The sequence below is a fragment of the Athene noctua genome, chromosome 21 (assembly GCF_965140245.1).
Source record: "Athene noctua chromosome 21, bAthNoc1.hap1.1, whole genome shotgun sequence".
NCBI lineage: Eukaryota > Metazoa > Chordata > Aves > Strigiformes > Strigidae > Athene > Athene noctua.
In genome coordinates this window covers 11021996-11049826 of record NC_134057.1, presented here as the reverse complement: position 1 = coordinate 11049826, position 27831 = coordinate 11021996, and the positions used below count along the sequence as shown (strand labels likewise).

General features: G+C 41.6%; 1 protein-coding gene across 1 annotated transcript; it reads left to right on the top strand.

Annotated features, from left to right (window-relative positions):
• The first annotated feature begins 10 nt into the window (after positions 1-10).
• On the top strand, positions 11-27831 carry GLUD1 (glutamate dehydrogenase 1). Its single transcript, XM_074924355.1, has 13 exons — positions 11-557; positions 12220-12300; positions 13102-13157; positions 14028-14091; positions 15738-15832; positions 18617-18796; positions 20556-20693; positions 21717-21854; positions 21973-22053; positions 22910-23033; positions 23448-23539; positions 25797-25859; positions 26476-27831. Exons 1-13 carry the CDS (start codon positions 131-133, stop codon positions 26593-26595), a joined length of 1659 nt encoding a protein of 552 aa, XP_074780456.1. The 5' UTR covers positions 11-130; the 3' UTR covers positions 26596-27831.

The window sequence follows — 27831 nt, the reverse complement described above, 5'->3', positions numbered from 1 at the left end:
CCCCAAGGCCGTTTAAAGGCGGCGGCGGCGGCGCCCGCGCCTGTGGGGGAGCAGCTCCGCGCCGGGACCCGGCGCCGCCAGCCCGCTCCTCGCCTCTGCGCGCCCAGCGGAAGCGCCGGCGGCCGCCGCCATGTACCGCTACTTGGGGGAGCTGCTGGCGGCCCGCCTGGCCGCCGGCTCGGTGCTGGCGGGCGCGGAGCCGGGCGGGCCGGCGGCGGCAGCCGGAGGGGCGGCGGCGGCGTGGGGCGGGGGCCGGTGCCCGCGGCGGCATTACTGCGAGGCGGCCAAGAAGGAGGATGACCCCAACTTCTTCAAGATGGTGGAGGGGTTCTTCGACCGCGGCGCCAACATCGTGGAGGACAAGCTGGTGGAGGGGCTGCGCACCCGCGAGAGCATGGAGGAGCGGCGCCACCGCGTCCGCGGCATCCTCCGCATCATCAAGCCCTGCAACCATGTGCTCAGCGTCTCCTTCCCCATCAAGCGCGACAACGGCGAGTGGGAGGTGATCGAGGGCTACCGGGCGCAGCACAGCCAGCACCGCACGCCCTGCAAGGGAGGTGAGACCCGCCGCCTCCCCCCAGCCCCCCGCGCCGTGCCCCTGCGGCCCTGCCCCGGCCCTCGGGTCCCGCCGCCCGCCCGGGCAGCGGCCGGTAAGAGCCCCCCCGGCGGGGAGGGGCGGCGGCCTCCCTGCCCCCGGCGGTGTCTGGTGTCGGCAGGGAAGGCCGGAGCAGGGCGGCTCCTGCGCAGCCCTTTGGCCCCCCGGTGCTGCCCGGCCCCCCGGCACTGACCTCCCGGTTACCCGAGGTGCGAGGTCCGGCAGCGCGGCCTTCGGCACCGGGCGGGGCACAGGGGCGAGGGCGGCCGGCGCGATCCCTCGGCGGGACCCAGCCCCCGGTTGTGTGTGTGTGGGAAAACGTGCGGGAACTCCGCGCCTGAAGCGCCGGGAGCTGGGGCAGCTGTCCCGTAACACGCTGTGCCCGCAAAACCCCGGTGCTCACCCAGAAGACATCGCTAGAGAAAAATAACGAGTTCTCCTAGTTATCGGCTGGACGCGCAGGAAGAGCCAAAAGGGATTTTTCCAGGGAAAGCTGACTTGGCATAAGCGAGACCAGCAGCCTGTCTGTGCGAAGGGACCGGGAGGGTGAATCCTGCTGGAGCTGAGCAGAGCTGAGCTCCCGTGGGATCAGCTCTGGTCGCAGAGGAATCAGGCTCCCTTTTAGGCCGAGATAGATGGCATTTCCTTGAAAAACAAACACAGATGGCCATCAGAGCTTATTCAGGAGCTCGGATCTTTCTGGACAGTTCAGGATTGGAGACCAGCACTGTGTCTCAAACCAGAGCTTGTACAGTCTGTAAATGTGTTTCTCTTTCTTCAGTGTAAACCAGTTTTCATGGTGAATAATGATGGGTGCAGAAAGCAAAGTTTGCGGTTTCTTATCAGTGAAGATCTCTGAGAATAGAGTAGGAAGGGTGTTGTTAGGTAAACGTGTTCCTGATAATCAGTTTGACTGGTGGGCATCCATGACACGGGACTTTTCTCTTGGCAGCACAGTCTGTGCTGTTAATGGGGTTCCTGACTTTCTAAAATCGAGTACATAGTGAGTGTCATGTGACAATTCTTACCCAAAAGAGGCTCACTCAACCTCCCGGTGATTGCTTGGAGCAAGAGCTACCTGCACCAGACTTACTTGTAGCTGAAGTTGGGTGTCGCTGAAGCTCACTCTGTGTGGAGCTACTGTTTCTCTGCCATTGCTATAATTTCTTTTAAAACACTGACAGTTATTACACTGTTAGTTAGTCACTGTTTAGATTGTTACTTTTTGGTGCTGCTTACAAAAAATCCTTTTCTGTACAGCCTGTGTTACTCCTAAGATCCTGGCTTGCATAACAAGATGCAGATACAGTGGCAAATGAAGTAATGAGATAGTATTTAATATATGATAACTTCTAATATTTCACATTAGTATTGCTCAGAACTGAAGGAATTAATGTTTTCACAAGAAAGAATTATAAGATACTCTGTATGTCAACAAAAACCACCAGTTGGGTGATCGGGTACCTTCTGTCCTGATACCTACATCTCTAAATCTTCGATGGAATTTATTGATTTTTCAATAGCATTTGTTATGCCTGTCTGCACTGACACTGGAGCATTTATGGCAAGTTGCAACTGTAAATATCAAGGCAGTAGGAAAGGACAGCCAAAGTAGGAAGTCTCAGTAGTTTGTCCTTTTCTTCCTGTGCTGCTCCCCACCCCCTTCCGTGTTTAGGGCAGGGTTTGCAAATGATATTTCCTTTCCACTCCTTTTCAGCGTAGTGATCATAAATGGATTTCACTTTCTAACACTCTCTAGGAATTCACTCACTATCATATGACAGATCTAGCTTTCCAGTCATTTTAAATGGGATGTGTAATAAGTGTAGATCCACTGCTTGAAACCTTCTACAAAGAAAAAGGTGGGAGGAAGTAGAACATTTCTACTCAAACTGCAAAGAAAAGGGTTGGTAAGGATATTTCTGTGTTTATGGTATGTCTGAAGCACTTGGAATGCACACACAGCTTAAGAGCTTTTGTCTAAAAGTGATTTTTAAACTAGAATCCTAGTAGATTCCACAGGAGAAAAAAAAAAAAAAAAGCAAAGCCTGGTGAAATACAACTCAAACTCTGTAATAGTATGAAACGGGAAAACTTGCTGGAGTGAGTGTCCCACACACTGGAACCCAATGCAAGTTAATTCACACTGGCAGGAAACAGCAAGGGACATAAGGCCACCTTTTAAAAGAAAGGGGGAACTGGCATCTGGAAGGCTTGCAGAGCAGTAGGAGGAACAAAGCTTCCAGATCTCTTCCGATGCAGAACTGTGAACTTTAACTTTGCACTTACTGACAAGTAAAGTTTGATAAAACAAGGTTCCCTGTAGTAACTTTTCTAAGGATGCGTATTCCGTACTAACAAGGAGATAGTGTTTAGTTACTGCTAGGTAATCCCTGCGAGCAAGTAGGGATGCGCTGCTGTCTCTGGCATTCTTTTAAGGAGTATTGTACTTTAAATGCTCATCTCTTGTACTTCTTGAGGCTTACATAAGCTGAAGGATAAAAGATGCTGTTTAGAGAATGTTAAATACTATTCTGTATGCAGATTAGGCAAATGATCAAAGTGCACTTTAAGATTCAAGTATGGAATGCAGGAAAACAAATGTTTTTAGGTCTTTTAAAGGCAGTCTTCCTTTAATTTTGCTCTTCATTTCTTTTTGAACATCCATACCAAATGTATGTTAGTTCTGTATACCTTCTTGTTTATAAGGTCATTTACAAATTTAACCATGAACTAACCAAGATTTTGTATTGTAAACCAAGTTAAAAAATCTTGATTTAAATGCTGTAAACCTGGACACAGCTGAGTGAGTTGAGGAAACAGAGACTAAATAAACATTTGAATTATCTGCACTTTAGCAGCTTCTCTTTCTACTAAATGTTTGTCACTTAGTGTTATAGCAGTTAGACTATGTTCCTTCTGTCAGACGGCACCTTCAATTTCTTTGCCTGCTCATTCTCTTCTAGGGTGATCCTCAACCCCTGCTTAGTAGTCCAGCCCAAATCTGGAAAGTGCCAAACTTCTTAATGTGAGGTGGATCTTTATGAAGCCAGTTGAAAACTCACCTGTGTATGCTGCTGGCAGAAATGTCAGTTCCTGGAGCGGTAGGCCTGCTGTTCCTCCTCCTCTGCTGGCTTCTCTGTTGCCTGCAGGTAGAAATAACGCAGCAGAGTAAATGCCAGAAGAGGAGGTCTGCTTTGAAAATAAGGCTCCTGAGTGGGTGGGTGACTGTGGCCTGTTACAGAAATGGAATGCGATGGCAGACCACATGGACTGGCCTGGATGAGGGCAAATTCAAGTACAACCTTACACTTTTTATGCATAGGCAAACTTCTACACCTTGGTGGGAAACTTGACTGTCATATTTCTATTTGAGATGTACGATGCTCTTAATACCCTAGTTCTGACGATCTAAAGCCTAGTTACTAAAAATAGGAAGTTATTTAATGGCTTTTCCTACTCTCCTTTCTTCCCCCAAAACAGGTCTAAAACCACAAATCAACTTGATTGTGTTGGACACAGTTGTCACTACGTGGTAGTGCAGGTGATTCTTCATTGGGTCAACAGAAGTGCTTTTCACGAAAACTGGCACTAGGTACTGAAACAGGCTTTTTTTTCGGTTTATATCATAACTTGTGGAGTTTTTCCACCTCATTGAAAGGACCCAGGAATAACATTTCGTACTGCACCTTGTGGCGCTTACGTATTTAATTGTAGAAATTAATCCTTAATTCTACTTCAGGGGTTGCAAACCTTTGCAGCTTGAGAAGGTGGTGATTCCTTTTGTTTTGGTGTGCTTCTGTGCTTTAGGAATCTTTACAAGAACGGTCATGAATATACCCATTTAGGTGGTAAGGCCTTGCAGCATGCCCAGCATGCAAGTCCAGGTTGTAGAGATTCTGTTTTCTGCAGTGTGTTTGCTGGAAAGTTTAATTAGATGTCTCCTCATCCCATTGAGAACATGGAGATAAGCTTTCTGGTGTTGGAACTCAAGTTGCTTACGTTCTAAACTTAGTGTTTGTACGGCTGGACTGATGCTGCGTGGCAGCTGAAGTAATGCAGTGGGTCAGATCATTCTTTCCTTCGCTCGTGCGGTGCCCTGCGTGCTGGTGGCCAGCGCGAACAGGAAACCACAGCTGCTCGCGTTCACTGCACCGACAGCTGCCGCCAGAACTAACCCAAACAGACAGGGCGCAGGAAATGAGATGGCTGAATACAGATGACTGCTGAAAAGTACTTGGGCAGTTCCTACTTACAATAATGAATCTTTGTAAATAATTCTATCAGATTCCATGAAAGGTGTAGAAGTGGTTAAGCTGCTTTTTCATGTGGTTGCTGATGGCTCTTTTCATTAATGGGTCAGTTTCAGAAAATAATACAAGCTTATTGAGCTCCTACCTGCTTAGTACTATGGAAATGATTCCGTGTTTGTTAGGCAGCACTTACTGCAGGGATAAAGCTATTAAGTGGTTTTAAAACTTTTATAAGCTTTCATGATAACCGACTGTCCAGTGGCTCCATTATCAATGAAACCAAATGAATCAGAGCTGGGAAACAGCCTGACCTTTGGTTTATGCTCACCCAAACTCCCTTAACCAAGTCTCAGCTGCTTTCACAGTTCAGAAAGACTTAAACCATCTTTAGCTCCAGAGCAGATTTAGTCTAACTTTCAGTTAATAAGAATTTTGAGAAACTTTGTCATATGTTACCTCAAAGCTCACACTGTGTACATAAAGACAGATGATTCTTTATTTGCTCACTTGACTCGGAGGTGAGTGATTCTGATTTGCTGTGTGGTGCTGCCTTGGCTGATTAGTGGAAGGAGCTGTTCTGCATTACAGAACTTTTCTGTTTTCTAGTTTTGGCTCCTTTCTTCTGCCTGTCAGGATTTATCCTTCTTGCTGGACTTACGAGTTCATGTTAATGAGTTTCTTACTGCACAGGGTGACATTTATTCATGCTACACTTGCTGCAGTTTTCCAATTGCAGAGGTGATGCTGATGCTGATCTCAGTGCCCAGTCATCAAACAGCCTCTGTTGTACACATTATCCTGTCTAAAACAGTACATATATATCATGATGATAACCTTACTTGCCAAGGAAAAAGCTTTACCTGCAGGAGTTGGACCAGTACCACTCCATGTGCTCTCTTGACTCTTGTGACATTTTTTATTCCCCTTTGTAAGTGGGGGCAGTAAGAAGTAGTTCTATAAGGTATCTTCACTTCAGCAGAGGTCTCTTCATCCTGGGGCTGTGTTGGTGGCTTTGCTTTTTTTAAGTCATTCTTGGATGAAAGTTCTGATGCTGTGTCTTTGGCCCAGGGGTCTTCAAGGGGAAGATATGGAAATGTACCCTAGGGACCATGGGACAGGTGGAACTGTAACACAGACCATCTGTAACCTGAAATAAGCTGTGGAAACTCATCTAACTTAAAAGGAATATCAGGGTTACACAGAAAAAAAGTAGTTAGCTGAACTGTGTTAACACTTGCAGTGTTGTAGCTGAAGTTTATACGAGGCCTTACTTTTATAGGTTTCTGTCCTCTTATTGTAGCTTAACTTACTTTAGAGTGGTACAACAGTGGATATATGTTTAAATTGCAAATTGAAAAAAAAAAAAAAAAGACAAGGAATGGATGTCCTGTGCTTTGCTGTCCTTTAATAAACTAGTTGCAATTCCCAGTGAGTCAGTTCTGTGGTTTTCCCTCTGATACTCCTGTAGGGGGCTATGCCTTGCGCTTCTGGCTATGAATCTTTTCAGTCTCAGCTTTTTCATATAATCAGCTCATACTGTTTGTGCAGTAACCACCTTTGTCCTTGATCTTATATAGTTGTTTTCCCTTGCTACTGTTGGCTCCTTGTCTATTTATAGAGAGATCATACCTCTCTCAGCATTGGGCTTTCTGGATAAACACATGCTGGAGGGGGTGAGGAGGGGAGTCTCTTGTGTGACAGTCTCTCTCCTGTTCTCCGGGTCATCTTGGCATGTATTCTTTGTTGCATGAATTGTAACACCTCCGTCTTGTTAGGAAATAAACCCTGAGGGAGAGCATGGAATTTGCCTTCTTCGTGTCAGCACTGTGGTGGCTTATTGTTTTGTGGCTCCTATGGCATTTGGATGAACCAGGGCCAACTCGTGGGATATTTCCGCCCTCTGCACACACCCATGCACGTGGGGTTAACGTCTGCGTGGAAGTGGGGTTACTGCATCTCTCTCTGTCACTCCTTGTTACTACAGCGTTGAGTGCAGTTTAATGAGCAACCTAATTCTGTAAGTAGGGTTGAGGCAGCTCTGTAGGTGAGACTCTGCTTCACAGCCCTATTCTGAGTACATAGATTTAGGCAATATATCCTTGCCTGGCGGTACGCTAAATTTGCTATATTTGCATTTCAAACACAGGATCTTAATGATGCACCACGTTATTTTTTGATAGAGAATATTCTTGTTATTTTCTCTTCATGGAATGAAAAAAAAATGTGTATATGTTTATTTCAAGTATAAGTACAGCTTATTAAAGTATACAAGAAGTGGGATACCGAAGTATTCTGTCTGGTTGAGTACCTTATGGTCACTGAATAGGTACTTGTGGTTAAATCAGAATGCTGGGATGTGGCCATAGGGCAGTCTTTCCTGCCCCAGGTTATAGCTGGCTAATGCTGTGTGGGAAGAGATAAATATTTTATCTCTTCTCTTGGCAGTTAGTGAATTGAATTGAGTATTTCTTGCTGCTGATTGGTGTGCAATGTTGTTGTTTTCCAGCACTGAATTGCTCATCTTGCTTTGTTAGGTTTTCTTCATCTTCAATAATTCCGTATTTGTCATTGTGCTGTTTACCACACTTTGCAAATAGTTAAATAAGGCTAAGCAGTTTCCTTCTAGGGACAGCTGGATTTGTCTTCTGGATTTAGAAAAATGTACCTGTTCTGAAAGAGCTTAAGGATTCCTTGGAAGATCTGTTCCTACTACGTTAGGTGTTGATGATTACGTAGAGTTTGGTGGTAGTATAATCAGTCTGGCTTGTTGACTTCCTAAACTTCATCTAAATGAAAATGTTGCACATAATCCAGAGTTAAAACATTAAGGAACTAAGGCACTACAATAAATGCTGAAGCTGATTTATGGATTTTGCTGAGTAGTTTGAACAAGGTGAGCATCTTGACAGAAGCTCCTTTAGGCTCTGGATGTAATGTCAGCTTTGGACAGGGTCAGGCAAGCTGTTAACCCATGGGGCCACTGCAGAATCCAGTGTTACTAACTGGGAGATTAATATGGCTGTAGTCAGTTGTAAAAACTTTCAAAGGAGATCATGAAATCTGTTTCGCTGAGTGCTGTATGGATAGTGTAGGATAGCTGCTGCCCTGGAACGCTTGTTCTGATGAGCAAGCATTTTGCAAATATTGGTGAGCAGAACAAATGCACCACCTTAACAAGAATTTTCATCTGCAAAGGACCCAAATTAGTTTCAAAGTTCAAAAGATGATCACAACTAGAAGAAAACACTGACGTCAAAGCAGGATAAAAGCCTTGGTTAGATATTAATAATTCAGACCAAGATGCAGATCTCTTCCAGGCTCTGGGGAACTTGCAAGACTTGCTAAAGTTTGCAAGATACTTGGTGCAGGAGGAGCAGTTCACCAACTGGCTTGCTCTGAACTGTGATGGCATTTGTTTAGTTTTGAGTCTTTGAATATGTCACGCTGATTAGTGGTGAGGGCATACGGAGGTACTACCATTTAAGATTACTGCACTAGAAGATCAGGAAATATTTACACTGACTTCCCTAAATGTTGAAAGACAGGAATCATCCTTCAAAAGTTGGTGGTTCTGTACACGTGTTCTAAGGAAGCATAATAAACACACTGAACCTTATGGAACATACTGAAAGCGGTACAATGGAAAATCTAGTAGGATGCATCACCAGTCTTCTTTGAAATCAAGATCTTTGTTACGTGCCTTAGTAAGTGCCTTACTACAAGCCTGCTGATTAAAATGGTAACTGACTGCTATTACGGAATCCAAAATACAGTCTTACTGATAATTACTACTTTGACTTTTTTTAAAAAAAATACTGTGTTTCAAGTGCTTTGCTACCTCCATTTGGAAAAGTGAAAATTAATCCATAGCATCGATCTAACAAGCTAAGCTTAAATCATGAGTAGATTTTACTTTGGCCAAAACAATGACTGAGCTCAGTACAAGAGGTAATGGTGAAGTATAGTATCATTCAAAATACAGATCATAAAGATATATTAAAAGCATAGACATTGCAGTGTGATGATAAAGCCTTCTCTTTATACTGACCAGTAATGAAACAGAATTAAACTGAAAACATTTCCTCATCTGAAAGGTCTTGTGCATAGAAAAACAAAGTCTCTCTTAGCATACTGTTTAACTTGTTGGGGTGTGGCAAGGGAAGAGAATTCTCAACTAGAACAAGAATTTGTATGTTTTCCAATGATAAGTATTTTCCATGGCAGTGAGTCATACTGTAACTTGAGGCTTTCTTCAGGCTATTTTTTGGTGACTAATTTGCTGTAAAAGTCACAAGTTTCCAGAGACTTATTGTGTGGAACTTGCCAGCATTAAAAAAAAAAAAAAATTATAATCTTGTTGCATAGCAGTGACTTTCGTTTGCTTATGTATTAAGAATCTTCTAAAAACCCCCAACCCAGTGTTTTATCTGTGTGTATGGTCCATTTTTAGACTCAGGCTATTGAATGCCCAGTAACACTGCCAGAAGAGCCATGCAAATGCAGGGCAATGCTCTCCTCCTGCCAAATTAGGAAGCTGTCAAACTAAATTTCACTGATGTCCAAATAGAATAGAAATCAAGTCTTTTATCTTTGTGCATCCGCTTGCAGCTGGAATGTGCAGCATTCCCCGATGCCTGCTCCTCATCAGTCCTAACAGCTTAGCACAGATAACTTCCCTGTCAAGAGGTGGGCCTCCTGTAGAGTCACTACAATTCCTGGAAGATGGTAACCGGCCAAATTGTGAAAAGGAATGAAACGTTAGTGCATCTTAAATGTGATCCACTCATGCCAGTGAAGGGGAACATCCTCACACCTCCCAGGGAACCTGGAATCCACACTGAACTTTGCCTGACACTGTAATGAAAGTTTTCAGCAGATAAACTGGAACAAAGTGGCTAGTGAAGTCAGCACAACTCTGAGAACTGACTAGTCTCCTACTTGTGAAGATGAAGCCATTGGACAGGCCGTTTCAATTAAAGCTGTTTAAAAGCTAGATTAGAAGCTAGATCTTCCTCAAAAATAGGAACATATCCAGAAAAAGACAGTTTCAGCCTCAAGTCTAAAAGTTTTCCCTGTTGTGGTATATGTACATGGATGACAAATAGGCCCCTCAGCTGAAAGCCTTTCAGTACCTTGTTAGTCTTGGGGCTTTTTCTCTATTTTCCTTGGTATGAAAGTTTAACATTTATTACACTAACGTTTAGAGTCACCCTTGGCTGTGATACAAGGAAACTGGAGATGTAACTGCACGAGTCTTCTAGTTAAACTGCTGCTTCTGCCTTTTCAGATCCCATCTTCCACACGAGGTGCAGAAGAGGCTGCCCTCTCCTTTTGGATTTTGCTTCCCCGTTAAAACCGTACAAAAGAGCCAGCCCTACCTGTTTGGTCCCCCTGCTGCTTTCCGTGTGTCAGTGAACAGCGTCTTATGTGCCTGCAGGAGTATAGTTATAGCAAAACTGCTTTGCGTATGCAACTTGAAATTTGAATAAATATATGGTTGAATAAATATGCAGTGCTCTAGCTCAGCTGGGGGTGGAGGGGCAGAGTTCAGTTCTGCCCAGCATAGACTGTGGCTTCAGACTTCGCTGGCTTGGGCAATGCTCAGATGACAGTTTGCCCAGAGTACCTGCTGGACCCGGAGGGAACGGTGTCCGGGTAGGACAGTCAGTGCTGTCGGAGCTGGTGTTCACGCTCAGGGCTTGACAGAAGGATAACCACCCACTCTTCTGGAGGGGCCGAGTGAAACGTGTTTAAAAAACCCACATATGCTGTAACTTGGGCTGGTCTGTTGGGCTCTGACAGATCCCACTTAAATTTCAGATATTACTTCCTGTGAGAGGGTTCTTAAAAGCCCAGATGTTAACACCCTACAGCTACCCAAGTCAGAAACTGGTTTGCTTTTGGCGACCACCCTTCCCCCATCTACAGGCCAATTGAAATTCCGTTCTGCAGAGGCATGGTCCTTTCTCGCATTGATTGAGCTCACATAAGAAAGCAGCACTTGGCCCTCAGCTTTATTTCAGCGGCACTCAGTTCCTTTGAAACTGGGATTGTTTCCAGAGCATTCAGGAATGGCTTTCATAGCAGCACAGTGCTTTAGTTTGGATAATGTATGCTAGCCTTTTTTTTTTACTCCTGAGGACCTGAATATGGTCCTCTCTTTACATAATAGGAAATTTGTAGCGCCTTGTCCTAGCATCTAAAGGACACTCTGTGCCTGCTACAAACCACCATGCAGCTTGGCACAACCTGCAACCAAGGGTTTGGGGAGTAGAGGTGGGGATGATAAATTCTTCATGGCTCTGTTACGTGCTCTGATGTAGGAGAGGCTTGGATAGAAGCTAATGTATAGCTGTAGGGTTTTTGTGCTGTAGCCACATGACTTTGGGCACTGCGTTGATCTTAAATTTATCATGTTTAGGTATCTGTGGTTCTCTGTGCCCTGTCAGTTTGGTTAAGTATTTGCTGCTCTGCAGCTACCTCCAGGATACATGAATTTTAACTTTGGGCTCAATCAATTTATTGGACAGCTAGAGCCCATTGTTTAGAAGACTGGTAAGCATCAGGCAGGTGACAGATCTCCCTACCTTTGTGTAATCATTTTCCACTCAGTTTTAGACTGCCTCCAAGGCTGGGATGATTCATTCTGCACCCGAGCCGCTAGCTCTGGCCCGTGTGTCAGCACACTGCTGGGTGGCTCCGAGCAGGGAACGCAGGTGTGGGCTGCCTTCCTCGGGCTGTGGGATGGGTGGCCTGGTCGCAAAAGCTCGCTGGGTTAGAGTTATTCCATCAGAATGTTTTGAACAAATTTGATTCAGCGGCGTGGCTTGCTGCTGTCTGTGACGTGGCTGTGTGTAGCAGTCAGAGCCCTGAAGCTGTGGATGGTTCTGTTGGTCCACAGCCAAAGTATTGCAAGGCTCATAACTTACCAGGAGCTTGCACTACTCTGGCAAAAAGGTCTTGGTGATAACCTGTACTGATCAGTCATGCTCACGAACAAAGCTCATCTTGTCTAGACAATGAATGAAGTCCAAAGCTAAAGATCTTAAGGAATGCTGATGAGCTTTAGCAGCCTCTTGAAAATTCTGCTCCTAGTTACCTACCAGCTTGGCTCATCTTCCTCCCAAGAAACGCTCACTTTTGTTCCAAGGTTGAGTAGTGCTGTTAAACTATTTAATAGAGAATTGAATTTCTGCTAAGACACCTATTTAAGTAACAGTATAGGGAATTGTTCCTTAAGTCTTAAAGCAAATAAGTTGATAAATTACCTGCTTGCACATTATAGGTGGCTGGTGTAGAATTAACCTCACTGATTTATAAATACCTATGAAGTTGTTCAGTTAATTGCTTTTTTTCTCGTGTATTTTGCAGGTATTCGTTATAGTTTGGATGTTAGTGTGGATGAAGTGAAAGCCTTAGCATCTCTAATGACATACAAATGTGCTGTGGTTGGTAAGTGATCATTTTTCAAGCAAGGACACAATCTTTCATTTTGATCAGTACTGATGTAATTTACAGAAAACATATAAAGGATTAAATTAAGTTTTAGACATTAATCTCTGACTAAAATCTCTAGCAAGATGGGAGAAATATAGTGACCAAAATAATATATATTTCCTCTGCTGTTAATGTAGATACTTGAATAAAGTTGCATTTTCATTTGAAAAGTCCAAATTCTGCTAGCTATCCCCTCCTGTAAAAGTACTGCATCTTGAACTCAAATCAAAGTATGACAAACTTGGATTAGGAGGGGTCTAATTCTAGGGGGAACAGATGGAGGCTTCAGGCAGGGGAGCTGTGGAGAGAGAAGGATAAAATTCCTTTATGGGTTATAAAGAAGCATAATTCATACATGGCTGCTAAATTGTAGGGGAGTTTGGAGAGATTCTGTACATCGTGTGTAAGAAAACAAAATAATTTCTTAATGTGTATGGGGACACTTCAGTTAGGATTTCCAAAGTAAAATTTTGGAGGTAAACTGTAAAACTTACTGTTTCTACAAGTGCCAAGATATTGAAGCATAGAAAATGTAAATCATGACCTTTTGAGTTTCAAAGACTGTTTTCAAGCTGCCCTTGAAAGATTTCCTTTTTTTATAGGAGTACCTAGATCAGATTATAGCTTATGCATGTGAAGCCCTAAATGTGGCGAAACCACTGCTAAAATCAAAGATATAATTGTTCATACATATTACTCGTGTGTTCTGCCTTTGTTGTTGAAAAAGTAAAATGATTTTCCTTTGCATTCTTGTAGATGTGCCATTTGGTGGGGCAAAGGCTGGTGTCAAGATCAATCCCAAGAACTACACAGTAAGCTTAATCACAGATAAAAATTTGGTTATCTGCAGTACTGAAACCAGCCAGTTAAAAAAATCTTGTCTAAGGGCATCACTGACCACGTAAAACTTCCTGCCACTTCTGCCTCTCTAAAGGCTGAGTTTAGCTTGTGCGTGCAATAGGCAGGAAAACGATTTTTAAAAGGACTGTATTTCAGAGGTGGAATACTTCAGTTTTATTACTTTTTTTCTTAGTGTCAGGAAACTACACAATAATTTGGAACCTGAATTTTTTTGAAGTTGATACTGTTAATAAAGGCTTAAATTAAATTACTCTTAGAAAAAAGTTAATGTTTTTGTTTATTTTGACAAATAGTTTTATGCTCCATTAAACATCTCTATGCAGTGTTCCAATGTGAATAATAACTAACCTGGCTTATAAAAGGTTTACTGCAGGCTTGCCTTCTTGCCCTAATTAAAATAACTCCTACAGAAGACTAGAATATGTAGCAGATACTCTAAGCTTGAAACTCTTGTAAGGGTTTGTGTGAAGTCGTTCAGCTGTGCTGATTACACAACCAGCAGGCCAGCGATTGCTGTTGCTGGTTATAAATCTTTCACATATGATATCAGATTTGTTTGCTGGAAATCTCTGCTACGAACACAGTTGGTTCTTCCTGTGCCACTGTCCTGACATGTCGTGGATCAGAACGTACGGAAAGAAAGCTGCATGGTTCCCTGTGCTGCTTGAGTACCAAGGCTCTGTTAGGGAGTGGCATATAAATTATGTAAATACATGAATCATTCTTTTTTCTAAAAGGGCATCTGTTTATGCTTGGGCATAAGTTCTAGCAAATATTCATAAACCCTAATGATTTCTTGTGATACTGAATTTCCTCTATAGGACAATGAATTGGAAAAGATCACAAGAAGATTTACCATGGAGCTGGCAAAAAAGGGCTTTATTGGTATGTTGTGCAATTTTACTGTTAAAATGTAAGAATGATTTATTGTGCACTGACAGCATCCACTAGGTAGTATCCTTAAATAACCATATTTTTGAGAGCTGTAAATAATTTGGGTATAGAACTTTCAGCAAAGAGCCCCAAAGAATTGAGTCATTGCATCTGAGTGCATTTCGCAGGGATCTGTCTTAACTTTTTTCTGGTGTCTGTTCTGCTGTGAAAAGCCACAAGAGTTGAGCTCACAGGATCCAAAATGAATCGCGTTTCTCTTAGAGGTAGATTATAAAATTGGGATCAAGCTTGTCGCAATTTTAGCCTCTAATATCAAACTCTTCACTGCTGCTGTTCCTTGTAGCCTCAGTTGAGGCTTTTGGCAGATATGTGAGGAAAAGGAGGAAGGAAATAGAAAGTGTGTCCCAGAGAAAGTTGATGGCTTTGTCCCTGGCAATCCCAGGCTGCAAGAGAAGCTAGGCAAGAGGCAGAGGTGCCTGTTGTAGCAGAACCTCAGCCTCTGTAATGTCAGTAGGTGTTTCAGCCAGACTCTGGACCCTGCGTTGTTCTGATAACTTGCTCTCTGGAGTTGCTATCTAGAAGCCTCCTCTGGAGAAAGCTGAATGTTACCAGCTCGACTTGTAATTAGATGGAGCATCTTTCCCTGGAGGAGGTTCTTATTCAAATGAATAATAAGCCATGCAACTAGGTAAAGGTCTGCCATGTATTCCTGATGTCTAACTGCTCCTGGGAACGCATATCCATTTATCTGCATTCTCTTACTCTTCAGGCAGGGTGTTTGTCATCTAAATTAAGCTCTGTAGACACACATATGGATGGACATGTGACTGGGGTAATACTATACACGACGCCAGCTACAGTGATTGTTAGTTCAGTGACAATTAAAAGGGGTTGATTAAATTTATCTTCCTTTTTAGCTTGATGGTTAGTACTATGCAGCTGTCACAAACCTTTTAAAAAAACACTTAGAAAAAAAATTGGTAGAGGCAGGATTGTGTTTTAAATCTTGCCTAGCAAGTTCCTCTAATCTTAAACAGGTTGGGAAAATGCTATTTTTAATCATCTAGAAAAGACAGAATTTGGGTTTTTTGACAACAGATGTGTGAAGGTTCTTTCAAAGGTTTATTTCATCAAGAAAGGTGTAATGTCTTTTGAAGGGAGCAGTAGAATCAGATGCATATGCTATAGAGCAATGACTAGCAACAGCCTTTCTTCAGTTTTTAAACTCACCCAGGAATAAAAAAGAAATTCTAATGCAGAAAAACCAACTAACTTCCCGGTATATAGAAATCATACCTAAATAGTGCCCTTCCTAGTGTTACAGCAATGATCATCCAAAAAAAAAAGGAGTTTTTGATGCATTGTCTTACTCTGACCTTTTACTGACAAGCTGATCTTCATTTTACTGAATGTCTTGTGTGAAAGGTTGGAGGTTTGGATGGTATTGTACAAAGGCATGATACGGCATCTCAAACGGAATTGAATCCAGAAGAATCTGTTGCTTGCATAATAAACTGAGGATTAAACAGGAAAACAGTTCTCCTTTGCCTAGGCCTGCACAGTTCCTGAGGAAATAATGGTTGAAGATAAGTATTTGTGCTTGAGCCCTTAAAAGCTGTTTTCACTGTTGCCAACAGGACCTGGTGTTGATGTGCCTGCTCCTGATATGAGCACGGGGGAGAGGGAGATGTCCTGGATTGCTGACACCTATGCCAGTACCATAGGACACTACGTAAGTTTTGAGCAGAGGCTTTGAAGTAGAAAAGTTTTCTTGGTCTTTGCAGAAATCCTTTTATCTAGAAATATATTGCCATGCTACTTAAACATATAATTTTATTTAATTATGTGGATCTAAATATATTCTTGCAAACTGTGGCAACTTAATTGGTGTGAGGTTTTTAGGGTACAGTTAAGGAAAAATAGCCTTAATGTTTTTATAATACACTTAAGTTTGTCTGAAATGCTACTGATTGCAACTGTTCAGCAAAAAGAAAAGGCACTGTTCTTAAAGGTCTTGTACTTAGTCTAAACTTGGTTCCTATTTCTACCACTTCCCTCTGCTTTTCATTAGTACTCTGATTACTAATTTGAGTGGAAGAGTGGTAGCCATAGTGGAACTTGAGAGCTATTGTGGGGAACGACCAGATACAGGGAAGGAAGGTGAGAGCTCAGAGAAGGCTGTAAAAAGTGGAATGATCAAAGTAGAGGAAGATGTTTCAGATGACTGTCTGGTTGAGACACCAAGAACAAAAATAAAGGTGATTAAGGAATACCAAATATATAAAGGTGACCATAGGGGAAGGAGGGAACTAAGAGCAGAAAATTACCATGGAACAAAGGTGAAACGAAGCATAATTCAGAAAACAGATGGAAGCTGTGCGAAGGACTGCCTTCAGCTGAGTGGAAAGATAACGTGTCGGTGGGAGGGATCTGTCTGAGAAAGCCACAGTCCGTGTGGTTGCACACAGATGTGTTCAGGTAGCTTGAAGTGGGAGGGAAAAGTCAAATAATAGATATAAACAGGGAGGGGAGGTCTGCTCAAAACCCAACCTACAGAACCAGCAAGCTGAAGAGACAGGGACAATATATTGCAGTATGGAAGGGGGTTAAGGAATGAGCAAAATTCAGTGTCTCCACTTTGGCAACTAAGTTCAGAGACTATTAATATGAATATAGAAGTCTTTAACGCTAGCCATAAGCCATTTTTCAAGCTTCTCATTAAAACCCATGGTCTTTCTTTTTGGCCCAAAATGTATTAATTTTTTTTTTTTTTGATTGACTTAAAACCAAAGCTTTTAGGACTTTGACATCAACTGTGGTTTGTATATGTGACTTCTAGGAAGACCTGGACCTGCCCTCACCTCATGCTCGGTTTTCTTGCCAAACCATGCAAGTCTTTAATAACTACCATGTTAACTGTTCCAGAAAATCCATCTTAAGTTTCTGGATCACTGAATTATATATGGCTGAAGTTTTTGATTAAATTCATCCTTTCCCCTCTTACGTACTTCCTGACACGTCCAACTGACTTTTGGGACATGGGAAGGAACTTCAATAAATACATTCTTGCGTGTGGTGGGAGGGTGTATTTCTTCAAGTATTTATAAAATGTACTTCCTCCTTTGAAAATCCATGAAAGCTAAAATGCAGTTTCAATCTGAAACAGAATGAAAACCTAAAAGCACAACAAAATGCCAGGCCAAGTTGTTCCTAGCAAAACACCACCACAGATCTTGTTTACAGTTGGTATGCCACCAGAGGGAGCATGCAGCTTAGAGAGCAATGCAGCTAGATTTTGGGAAACTGAATTAGGAATTTTGTAGCAAGCCCGGCATTGCTTTCATTGGTTTTTTTTAAGAGGGGTTATCTTTGGCTTTATATGTCAACTCACCATCATTTTCAAACAATAAATAGTTTTTGTTTCCATTATGGCCCTAGTCATCTCCTGCCATTCTGCATCCACTTACTTTTGTCTGTTCCTTTCCTTCCTCCCACTGAGCATCTTGCACTCACACCACAGGCATGCAAATGCGTTTGGCACAAGTGATGGAGCCTCTCCCAGTAAAATGCAGCTGGTGGAATAGCAACCCATCCGGCTGCTGGCAGACTCAGTTCAGTGGATTCCCTTTCATCCCTGCTCTCTCACTTGTGCTGGAGGCCAAGCCACTGTGTGACTGTGCTCCCAGGGTGTGGGAACATGGGAACCAGTGGTGACAGAAGAGGGAGGCCCAAACAGTGTCTCGTTTGGAAGAAGTTTTTTCAAGTTACTATTTCACTTTGAAAAATTAACGCTGGTTTGAAATAGTCTGTTTTATCTTGGCTAGCTATCTAGCATGTGGAAAATTTAATTTTATTGTCACCAAATTAAGGTTAGAGGTTTGATTGCATATATTGCTTTTCTGAATAAAAGTAGTAAATACTTATTTAACTTTTCCCATATAACCTTTGTACAATAGATTTTCCCGAGATCAAACATCCCTGTATTCTGACAACAGAAGGGTATTAGGCCTGTATTGTTGTTTCAAAATAACTGATTTTGGTATAAAGGAACACTAAACACTGTTTAAAGATGATGAAAAACCAGTCTAAGGATATGTATGAGCCCTTTAAAAGATGGAAATCTCAAGAATAATGATGGAAATTATGGCTGTAATAGGAGCTACTTTTGAGACACATCCCTTGGAGCGCTTTGATTTGTCAGTCTGCTTGTTGCTAACAGTGCAACATAGATGTCACGGTCAGTAACTAACACAACATGCAGTTAAGTACAACAAAAAATTACAGAGCACATCCAATATTGCATTATGCAATTTCCCCGACAGGTACTAGAGCACCGCTGAGGTGGTGCTCACACCGAGTGAGGATCGGGAAATCTTTACAAACTAAACATATATAGTTTATATCATGTTCCGACTCTTACGATTCCTGTTTTCCTTCATATCTAAAGTCTACAAAACTTTGCTCCAGCTGTTCTTTGACTAATTCCGTAGCTCACAAGTCCTTCACTGTTTTACAGGATATTAATGCACATGCCTGTGTAACTGGGAAACCCATCAGCCAGGGTGGGATCCATGGACGTATATCTGCAACTGGTCGTGGTCTCTTCCACGGAATTGAAAATTTCATCAATGAAGCATCATATATGAGTATATTAGGAATGACGCCTGGATTTGGCGATAAAACATTTGCTGTTCAGGTAACTTTTTTCCTTCAACTGTCGGGAAAAGGTAGTAAACAAACTTCCAGCAGAGCTGCTTTTAAAAAAGGGCTGTAGCAATAAATCCTGTTCGGGTTTTACGCCTCCCAAGTTAACCTTTACTCTGAAACTTTAGAAACACTTTTCAAACAACATCAGTGCCCTTTATTTTGGACTGTTTTTTAAAAACTGAACTTTCGATTGCACTCTACAGGCACAAAGCTAAATCTCCAGTCTTCGTAAACATAGGCTGGAAATAACAAAGTGGAATACTATTTCCAGAGTTCTTTAAACTAAGGCATTGCATGCTTTTCAGTGAGCTGCATCACTGTTTCTGCCTACACAAAATTTGTTGCACTGTTTTGTAATAAAATTTTAGGGAGAGAAGGATTTGGGGGTTATGTTCTTGTTCCACTATGGAATGAGCAGTGGGAAAAGTAGAAACCAAGACCTTATCCTAAATTTGTAGGGTTGAACGTATGTTGTTGGTGTTCACAAGACTTCAGGATTTATGTAGTTGAATTTTGAAGGGGTCGGGTGTTCAGTAATATGCATATACATTCCGGAAATTTCAAAGAAATAACTTGTTCTGTTCAACTTTGAACAGAATGTTAAATGGAGGATTTGAGGGATTGCTTTGTTCTGTTGTTTTGAGTACCAGTGCACTGGTGGTTAGAAATAGCAGAGTAATTGTAACCTCCAAGTTGTCCTCTAGTTAACCAGTGGGCTGAAACAAATATCTCTGCCCTGCACAGACCCAGCAGGTAACCCGTGTCCCTGCACTGTGGCATTTCCTTGGCTGACAGAGGGTTAACCAACAGGCACTTAAGTTAACTCAGACTGAAAACATGGCCAGAAGGAGAGCTGAAGAGTTTTCTAGGAAAACAAGGATACAGCATTGCAAAGAGACCTAATGCATGGCAAAGTGTTGTATGAAAGTTTGCTTCTAATATGTAAACAGAAATCCCAAATATAATTGGAGCTATGCTATACTGGAATTTAATATTCAGCTTTTTTCCAGCGTAGAAACTTAATACAGGCTTTTGGCCTGGATCATGTGACCTTTTAGTCTGCCATGTGGGTTCATTCCAGAATGTTGAATAATGGCCTGAAATTAGGTTTCCTACACCTGTAAGGATGTAAAACATGCTAATGAAATGCAAGACAATCTAAATTGGAATTTAGGCCATCTGTTTTATACAGGACCACTTCAGAAAGGTGTTAGAAATTACATAGCTGCATGCTAATTTGTATGATTTAGTGTGAAGAATTAATGATATTCTTGTTTAATGCTTTCCATTGGGGGATGGTTTTACACTTGTAAGCCTTCCTTACCCGAATTCAAGGGAATATTTCTTGGCCTGTAAATGTTAGTCAAACCTCTGAATAGTCATACAGAAATCCATTAACCCCTCTAAGACAGTTAAAAATAGATACACGTAACGTTCCTGTGTTGATGAACGTCATAGTTTTGACACTTTCCTAGTAGCATTAATGCTTCCCTTCTGCATTTCCAGCATAAAAACCTTAGCACAGCTGTACATCGCTGGCTGCAATGTGTAATTTCGAAATGCTGGTCAGACTAGAGTAGAATGCACGTAGATTTCTTCCATCTTTCCTGTACCCATCATCCAATGCCAAGATATGCCAATAGATGAAGAACTACTTAAAGCTATTCAAAGCTATGTCAGCCTTAGCAGTAATCATCCTTTTTAGCTGAAGTGCTAACTACTTTTTCCCTTTCTCTTTCCACCTTCAGGGATTCGGTAACGTGGGCTTGCATTCTATGAGATACTTGCATCGTTTTGGAGCAAAATGTGTTGCTGTTGGCGAGTTTAATGGTTCTATCTGGAATCCTGATGGGATTGACCCAAAGGAACTAGAAGATTACAAATTGGTATGAAACTTAGCTGAGCAGAAAGTTTCGTTTTTGTCAGCTTTGCAAGTATGTAGGATGACTGTAGACTGGTGTTAATTTGTGATGCTGCAGTTAGTACTTAGAAAATTACGTAGGAATGTTGGTTCTTCTGGCTTTCTCCTTATCCTGATGACGCATGAATGCAGGTGGTACTTTTGACCTGACTCTCAGAAAAATGGTGAGGGCTTGCATGTGTGCAGTCTAATTTGGTTTCAGAATTGGAGTTTATGATTATTTTGCCTTATGACTGAGCTAGGAAGGATGTCTCAAGCAGTCAGGGCAAGGGGGGTCCTGAAGGATTCCTGACTGAGATCACAAGCATATGGACATTTAAGACTTCAAAGTGGACTTCCGCTGCTTCTTGCCTATTGGATGTTTCTGAAAAAATGAAAGCCTGTCTGGCAGTGTGACTTCAATATATAGTTTATCTATAGTTTATTTTTAATATATAGTTTCCAAGTGAAGCAGACTTGAGGGGACAGTTCACTGTCACTAAATACAATCTTCTGCTTAGACTCTCTACGGGGCTTATTTGCTGTGTGTCTTTTACACAGGGAGCATTTGAATGTCTTTGTCACTCCCTTTCTCAAAAGAATGAAAAGATTCCATCACTAAACAAAGGTTATCATTGTAGCACTGAAATTTAAAATGGCACTTTCATGTCCTTTGTGATGCAGCGTGTACTGTGTTTAGCAAACCAGAGGGTCATTTCAGTTGTTTGAAAACTATTGCATTTGCCATGTATTTTAAGAGTTGAGAGGGACTGTTAGTTGGGGTTTTTTTCTACTCCAGAGCCCAAATGGTGACCATTGTCTTTGGCCAGAGAGCAGTTACGCCTCAGTCAAGGGAACTCTGACTGTTATCCAAGCTTTGTAGCTTGCTTTTTCTGCCTAGTCTAAGCAAATGTAGGAATGATGTTATGTGCTGTCTTAAGTTAGAAGGAAAGGAAGTCATACAAATATACACACACTAAAAAGACCCTGGTTTGTTTTCTTTGAACAGCAAAATGGGACAATCATGGGCTTCCCTAAAGCACAGACACTTGAGGGCAGTATTCTGGAAACAGACTGTGACATTCTCATCCCCGCTGCCAGCGAGAAACAGTTGACTAAGGCCAATGCTCACAAGGTTAAAGCAAAAGTAAGTTGGAGAGTTCAAATGTAAATGAAAAATAGAGAAGGCCTGTTTAAATACTAGTAATTAGCATGGATGAAAACAAACATACGCCTCTGAGTTACTCTGCTGTGATTCCTTTCAGATTATTGCTGAAGGTGCCAATGGGCCCACGACTCCTGAAGCTGACAAAATCTTCTTGGAGCGGAATATCATGGTTATCCCTGTAAGGTTCTATTATGACCTTTGATTTTCATTGCAAGGGCAATATTTCTGTGAATTGTAGCAAGACCTTATTTACTGAAGGTTTCTCTGAATAGCTGTTCATTCTCTTAGAATGGTTTTTAACAACTGATGTCTAGGAAGTGGGTGTCAGTGTTACTTACAATTGGTAGTAATTACTTAAAGATCTCACTGCAACTGTAAATGGCCAGAGATAGCTATTACAGAAAGGCTAAGGCTACAATCCACGATTAGTTCTTAAATCTGTAGTTTTGCATTTCAGAGGATTAGCTGACATTTGCTCAGCTAAATAGTCTGCTAAGCAAGGGAAGAAGGCAGAGTAAATAGCCAATTTGTTTGTAAACGGTGTGTCTCTGGGTGATACTCTGACAGAACTGTGTATTGTAGCTCACATAGAGTAAATTTTACCTCTAGTGATAATTTGAAAGAATAAGACCTATCCAGGTATAATGATGATCTTTTCCCAGAGAAAGGGTGTCCTGGTCAAGTGGTATTGCTAGAAAGAGTGGCTGATCTTCAGCCTTTACTCACTGAGGTGGCCCAAGAATGCCCTAATTTTCTTGATTAAAATCTTGTGCTAAAATAAAAGAAAGTAGTCAGTCAAGCACACCTGAACTTCACATGTTCTGAATTCAAGTCCTCTTTTAAAAATCAACAGAAGTAGTCCCTGGACTGCAGAAGAGGGTAAGTGTTGTCATGTAAGAGTAACAACTGGATTGTTTTCTGTACTGCAGTTTAAACTAGTACTTCATGTGTAATGCTTGTGCTTGCTTTTGCTTAATGCTATAGAGCTGTCTGTCACATGGTCACAATTCAAGACATTTGCTATTTCTGTGCAGGATCTTTACCTGAATGCTGGTGGTGTAACAGTATCCTATTTTGAATGGCTGAAAAACCTGAACCACGTCAGTTATGGCCGCTTGACTTTTAAATATGAAAGGGATTCAAACTACCACTTGCTCAGTAAGTGCTCATTTCCACTTTTGCTCACTAATTAATAAATTCAAAATACCAAAGTACTTCTCATGTCCTAATGAAAAAACTAAAACTCCACATTTCCTTTGCGAGCGGAGCGGATGGAAAGTGCAGTAGGAGATAGAAGGTTGGTGGAGTGGGGTCAGTAAATCCACAGTCGCTTGCCATGTGACTGTACTACAGCAACAGGACTACTAATGTTAGAGACATTCACCTGTAAAAACAGAAAAATTAACATCTTTCCCTTTCTTAGAAAGCAAAAATGACTGCCTTTCCCCCAGTCCCTATAGTCTGCGTTTCATGCCCCTGAATGCCTAAAGTCCTGGGGTCAGCCCCTTTGTTAGGCAGCACCTTCCTTTCCTTCCCAGTTACCGTCCCTCTGCTTTTTTTTTTTCTTTCTAGTGTCTGTCCAGGAAAGCTTGGAAAGAAAATTTGGGAAACACGGGGGAACTATTCCAGTTGTGCCTACAGCAGAATTTCAAGATAGGATATCGGTAAGTGGTTGCTGCTGGTATTTTTACTGGTATTGTAGCTGTATTCTGATACTGTAACTGCAATCTGAATTTTACCACTGTAGCTATCATGGAGGGTTTAGCCCCAAGCAAGGCATAAGTACATAGTTAGGATGGCCAAACAAATCAAGGAAGTGATCTGAACTGTTTAGGTATACTGGAAGTAAACTAATTTTTCTTTCCTTTACTTGAGTCCATGCAAAATACCCCCAATATTGGTAAGAAGCTACAGTTTTAATACAGATGCATTTTGTATTTGTCAGTAGTGTTAAATTGGATGTTGCTGTTCATATACTGGAGTTTTTCAGGTCAACAGACTATCTTCCATTGTTTAGACAAACCATGTGAGGTGTTTTTTTTCGCTGGGGAGGCTGCAGGGAATGATTCTTTTTGCAGGCCAGTAAGGAAAAAAAAATCCCTCTTTTTTTTTTTTCTTGATGCTTTTGTTTCCTGTGAAATACTTGATAATCTGTGCTGGCTAATCTGATGAATACATGGATTCCATGATTTCTTTGAATCCTAGCTATCAAAGTCTATGGAGCTTTTGTAATGGGAACTACTACCTCAAACACCACCAGAACTTGTTTTGGAAATCTTCTTGATTTGTTTGCCTAGATTTCCAAATAACTTTCAACAAAATCCCACACCACAGAGTTTAAAATGCTGTTTCTGTAACTAATGCCAGGAAAACATAGGCAAGTGCTGGATGAAAAATTGTAGAATGTTCCTCCAAGACTGAATTAATGGGCAAAGAAATGTCAGGTAAAATTCATTGTTATCTAATGTGTAGCAATACGTGGTGGGGAAATTTTAATGTAAAATGATGGGTTGTGAGCTCATCCATTTGCATTCAAATGGAAGATCTGGAGGTAATGACAAAATACAAGCTTAGAAATCCATAGCAATCAAAAAGCAAATCCCGCATTAGAAACTGTGCTGAAGGGAGAACAATAAGTCTGACTAACGATGCCACAATATAAACCCTGTGTGTGTCTATCTTCTGAATAAAGCATGCACCTTAGATCTCTCTCTTCAAACATTGTAGATGTGGAAAAAGTTCAGAGCAAGATCACAAGAATAATCAGAAAGACAGAAGCTTCTCACATGTGGACCAGTGAGCTAACCTAGGTCCTACTGGCCTGAGCCAGTCCTGGGGTGGAGACAGTAATCTGTGGAAGAGTGATGGGAGGTGGCTGGGGAAGGATAGGCTGCTCCCTGGGAGGGATGGGGAAAGAGGACAAGCTGCATTCAAACAAAACCAGCAGTGAGGCGCAGAACGAAGAACAGGGGATGGTTCCTAACACAGCAGTGCTCTGCCCAGAGATGCATGGAAGCTAAAAGCCTTGGCCCGTTTGTTTTTTAAACACAAGTTCAGGAGGAGGTGGGACAAATGATTAGGGGAAAAACTCTATTGAGTTGTAAAAAACCATTAAACCATGCTCTGTCAGGAAGAAATCAGAAGTGTGTGTGAACTTAGACTGCTGTCAGATGATAGACTGATCTAGTGTGATGCTGGTGTGGTCGTAACTGTTAGGTTACATGAATAGTATGGTAGATGGGTTCTGTGGCTTAAAGCCGTTGCTGTGATTTCTTAAACACAAGCCATAGAAACTGGCCTAGTAATTTCTACATCCAGCCCAAATTGGTATTTGAGGGAAAGCATGTACTTTGTGAAGCCAGTTCTCAAACTGTTAGTAAATTACAGCAATCAGGGTGATGGAACATTGAATCTGATATTCAATCATCCTAATTCAGGCTACCTTCAATTATTTATTGTTCTGTGTATTTAAATTTTAATGGGAACAAAGTTATTCTGGAATTGTTCAGGCCTAACACGATGTTGAGTGTGTGAACTGGAGATCCATGCCCTGCCTAAAACCTGACTGCCTCCAGAACAATTGCAAGTTCCTTCTATAGGTTATTGACTCTCAGGAGCTTTTGTGTTTTGAAGGCTGAAAACAGTAGCTACAGCAATAAAAAATGCTAGCGTGGGGCATCTAGGAAGCTAAACATATAAAAGACTCCAGTGCTTACATCTGAGGTTTTAAAACTGAATTGACCATAATCTCTTCAAGCGACACAGTGAAGGCAATTTAGATCCTTACACAGTCATTAGAAGAAAATGAGCGAGCAAGCTTCAGTAATTATGGGAATCCATCATGTCATTGTCCCTAACACACACAACTCTACTGTTTTTGTGTTTTGGATTACACCCTGATTTTATTCCCTGTTGTTACAGGGTGCGTCTGAGAAAGACATTGTCCACTCTGGGTTGGCTTACACAATGGAGCGTTCTGCCCGGGTAAGTATTGCATTGGTAAATACACATATAGGAAAAAGTACTTACATTAACGGTTTCTGAATGTGTTGTACAGAATTTGTACAGAATTTCTTTGCAGTTAAAGGAGTAGATAACCATTTCATGATAATGGAAGTTGCTGTATGAGGCGTTACTGCTCTGTGCCAGGTTGGCTGACTTCAGCTGAGTCTAGTAAACATTAGAGACTGACACATGAAATCAGGAAATATTTTCTATTAGAACTGTAGTAATTAGAAACTTTTTAGTTGTTCTCCTCTACCTGGCTAATCTGGGACACATACCTAAGCGTGCTTTACTCTACCATCAGCAGTTTTAGATTAATCCCTCTATGCAGTGTTTTTAATTAGTGGGGCAAAGACTACTTGAACCATCTTGTCTCTCCCTGTGTCTGATCTAAGACCTGAAAAGGGACAGTGCAGTAACCTTCCCTTTCAGATCTCGGTTGTAAGGGGAATCAAGAAATTTTAGAACTGATCCACAAAGGATCTGAGCTGTGATGCCAGTCTAGTGGCTCCTTAACTTGGATCCTCCAAGCAAGATCTAGTTTAGTCCCTACGGAGAAACTTGCAGAAATCACATACAACCCTTTCTGTTTCAGCAAATCATGCGTACTGCCATGAAGTACAACCTGGGTCTGGACCTGAGAACAGCTGCCTATGTCAATGCAATTGAGAAAGTCTTCAAAGTGTACAATGAGGCTGGCCTGACATTTACATAAGCAGGCGTTACCGCTCCTTCCCGTATCCCGTCCCCTTGCTGTTAATGTACCCTCTTCTTGAGAAAGCTTATCACAAGTTTACATGTAACCACAAAATTTTCTTTTCTTCTGACATTATAGTGGATTCTATTCTCAATTAGTTTCAGTCCAAACTAGTCTTTTTTTACAGTAAAAATCCATGGATTAGGAAATTGTATACAAGTATGTATCTGAAGATAACAGTTCATCTGCACTTGTGGGGGCCATTCTGGGTATTTCGCCTACAAAACAAAATGGTACATTTTACGTATGAAAGAGTGGTCTTGCCACCTGAGCCACTTCTCAGACTTCAGATCAGATACTGTACTAGATGAGCACTTAGCTCATTATTACTTCATGCACTTTTGTTTAATGGTGTAATGGCTTTGGCACTTTCAGTAAGGCCTTGTATGATCAATGCTGTGGCATTGTCAAAGGAGGAATGGGCCTCCAGCAGGGATTAACTTTGATAGGAGTTTAATTTTTATTTGTAGTAAAGCTTCAGGCCTGATTCTCTTTAGGCAATTTTTTTTTTCTTTGACTGTGCTGCTGTTATGAGACTGCCTTCTATTGCTTCTTCAAGCTAGCTTGACTATCACCATGAAGTATGTAGAGGTGACAGACTAATATTTTTATAAGCTGAAACTATTGAGCAACTCTAGTTACGTTTTTAATCAAGTATCTACATAACTGTTCTGACTATAGGTTGTTTCCTTTTTATGAAAAAAAGGGATAGTCTGAATTTGGTAAGCAATCACACTTAGGGTTTTTTGAATTTTTTCAGTCTTTTCCTTTCAGAGGCCTTCTGAAAAATTAGATACTGCCTCAGTGAACAACTAAAATGAAACTGAACCCAGAAATCATTGGCCAAACTACAGAGGAGCTAGAATGCTGCTATAACTTAATCCACTGTCTTAACACGTACAGCCTTTTTTTTTTTTTTTGGCATCAGGAGGTTGTGAAAGTTTTGAACATATTACAGTACACCAAAATGGACCTCAATTGGATCAAGCACAGTTTTTAAAGTGTAAGGCTTTTGTCCCGTGGAGTCCCCTTGAAGTGCCAGATGTTATTTATGTAATGAATATGAATGTTTTTTTTAAAAGACAACTAGTCCCTCCCAGAAACTCATGCTTTTTTTCTAACTACTTTGTAACTGCATGACATAACCTGGAGAGAAGAGCAGTTATTAAAAAAAGTTGACCTTTCCAAACCTAC

Excerpts from the sequence above, each read along its gene's own strand:
- GLUD1 (XM_074924355.1), top strand. The coding sequence starts at position 131 with ATGTACCGCTACTTGGGGGAGCTGCTGGCGGCCCGCCTGGCCGCCGGC. Across the intron at positions 18,797-20,555 it reads ATAAAACATTTGCTGTTCAG|GGATTCGGTAACGTGGGCTT; the intron begins GTAACTTTTTTC and ends TTCCACCTTCAG. Across the intron at positions 22,054-22,909 it reads GGAATATCATGGTTATCCCT|GATCTTTACCTGAATGCTGG; the intron begins GTAAGGTTCTAT and ends ATTTCTGTGCAG.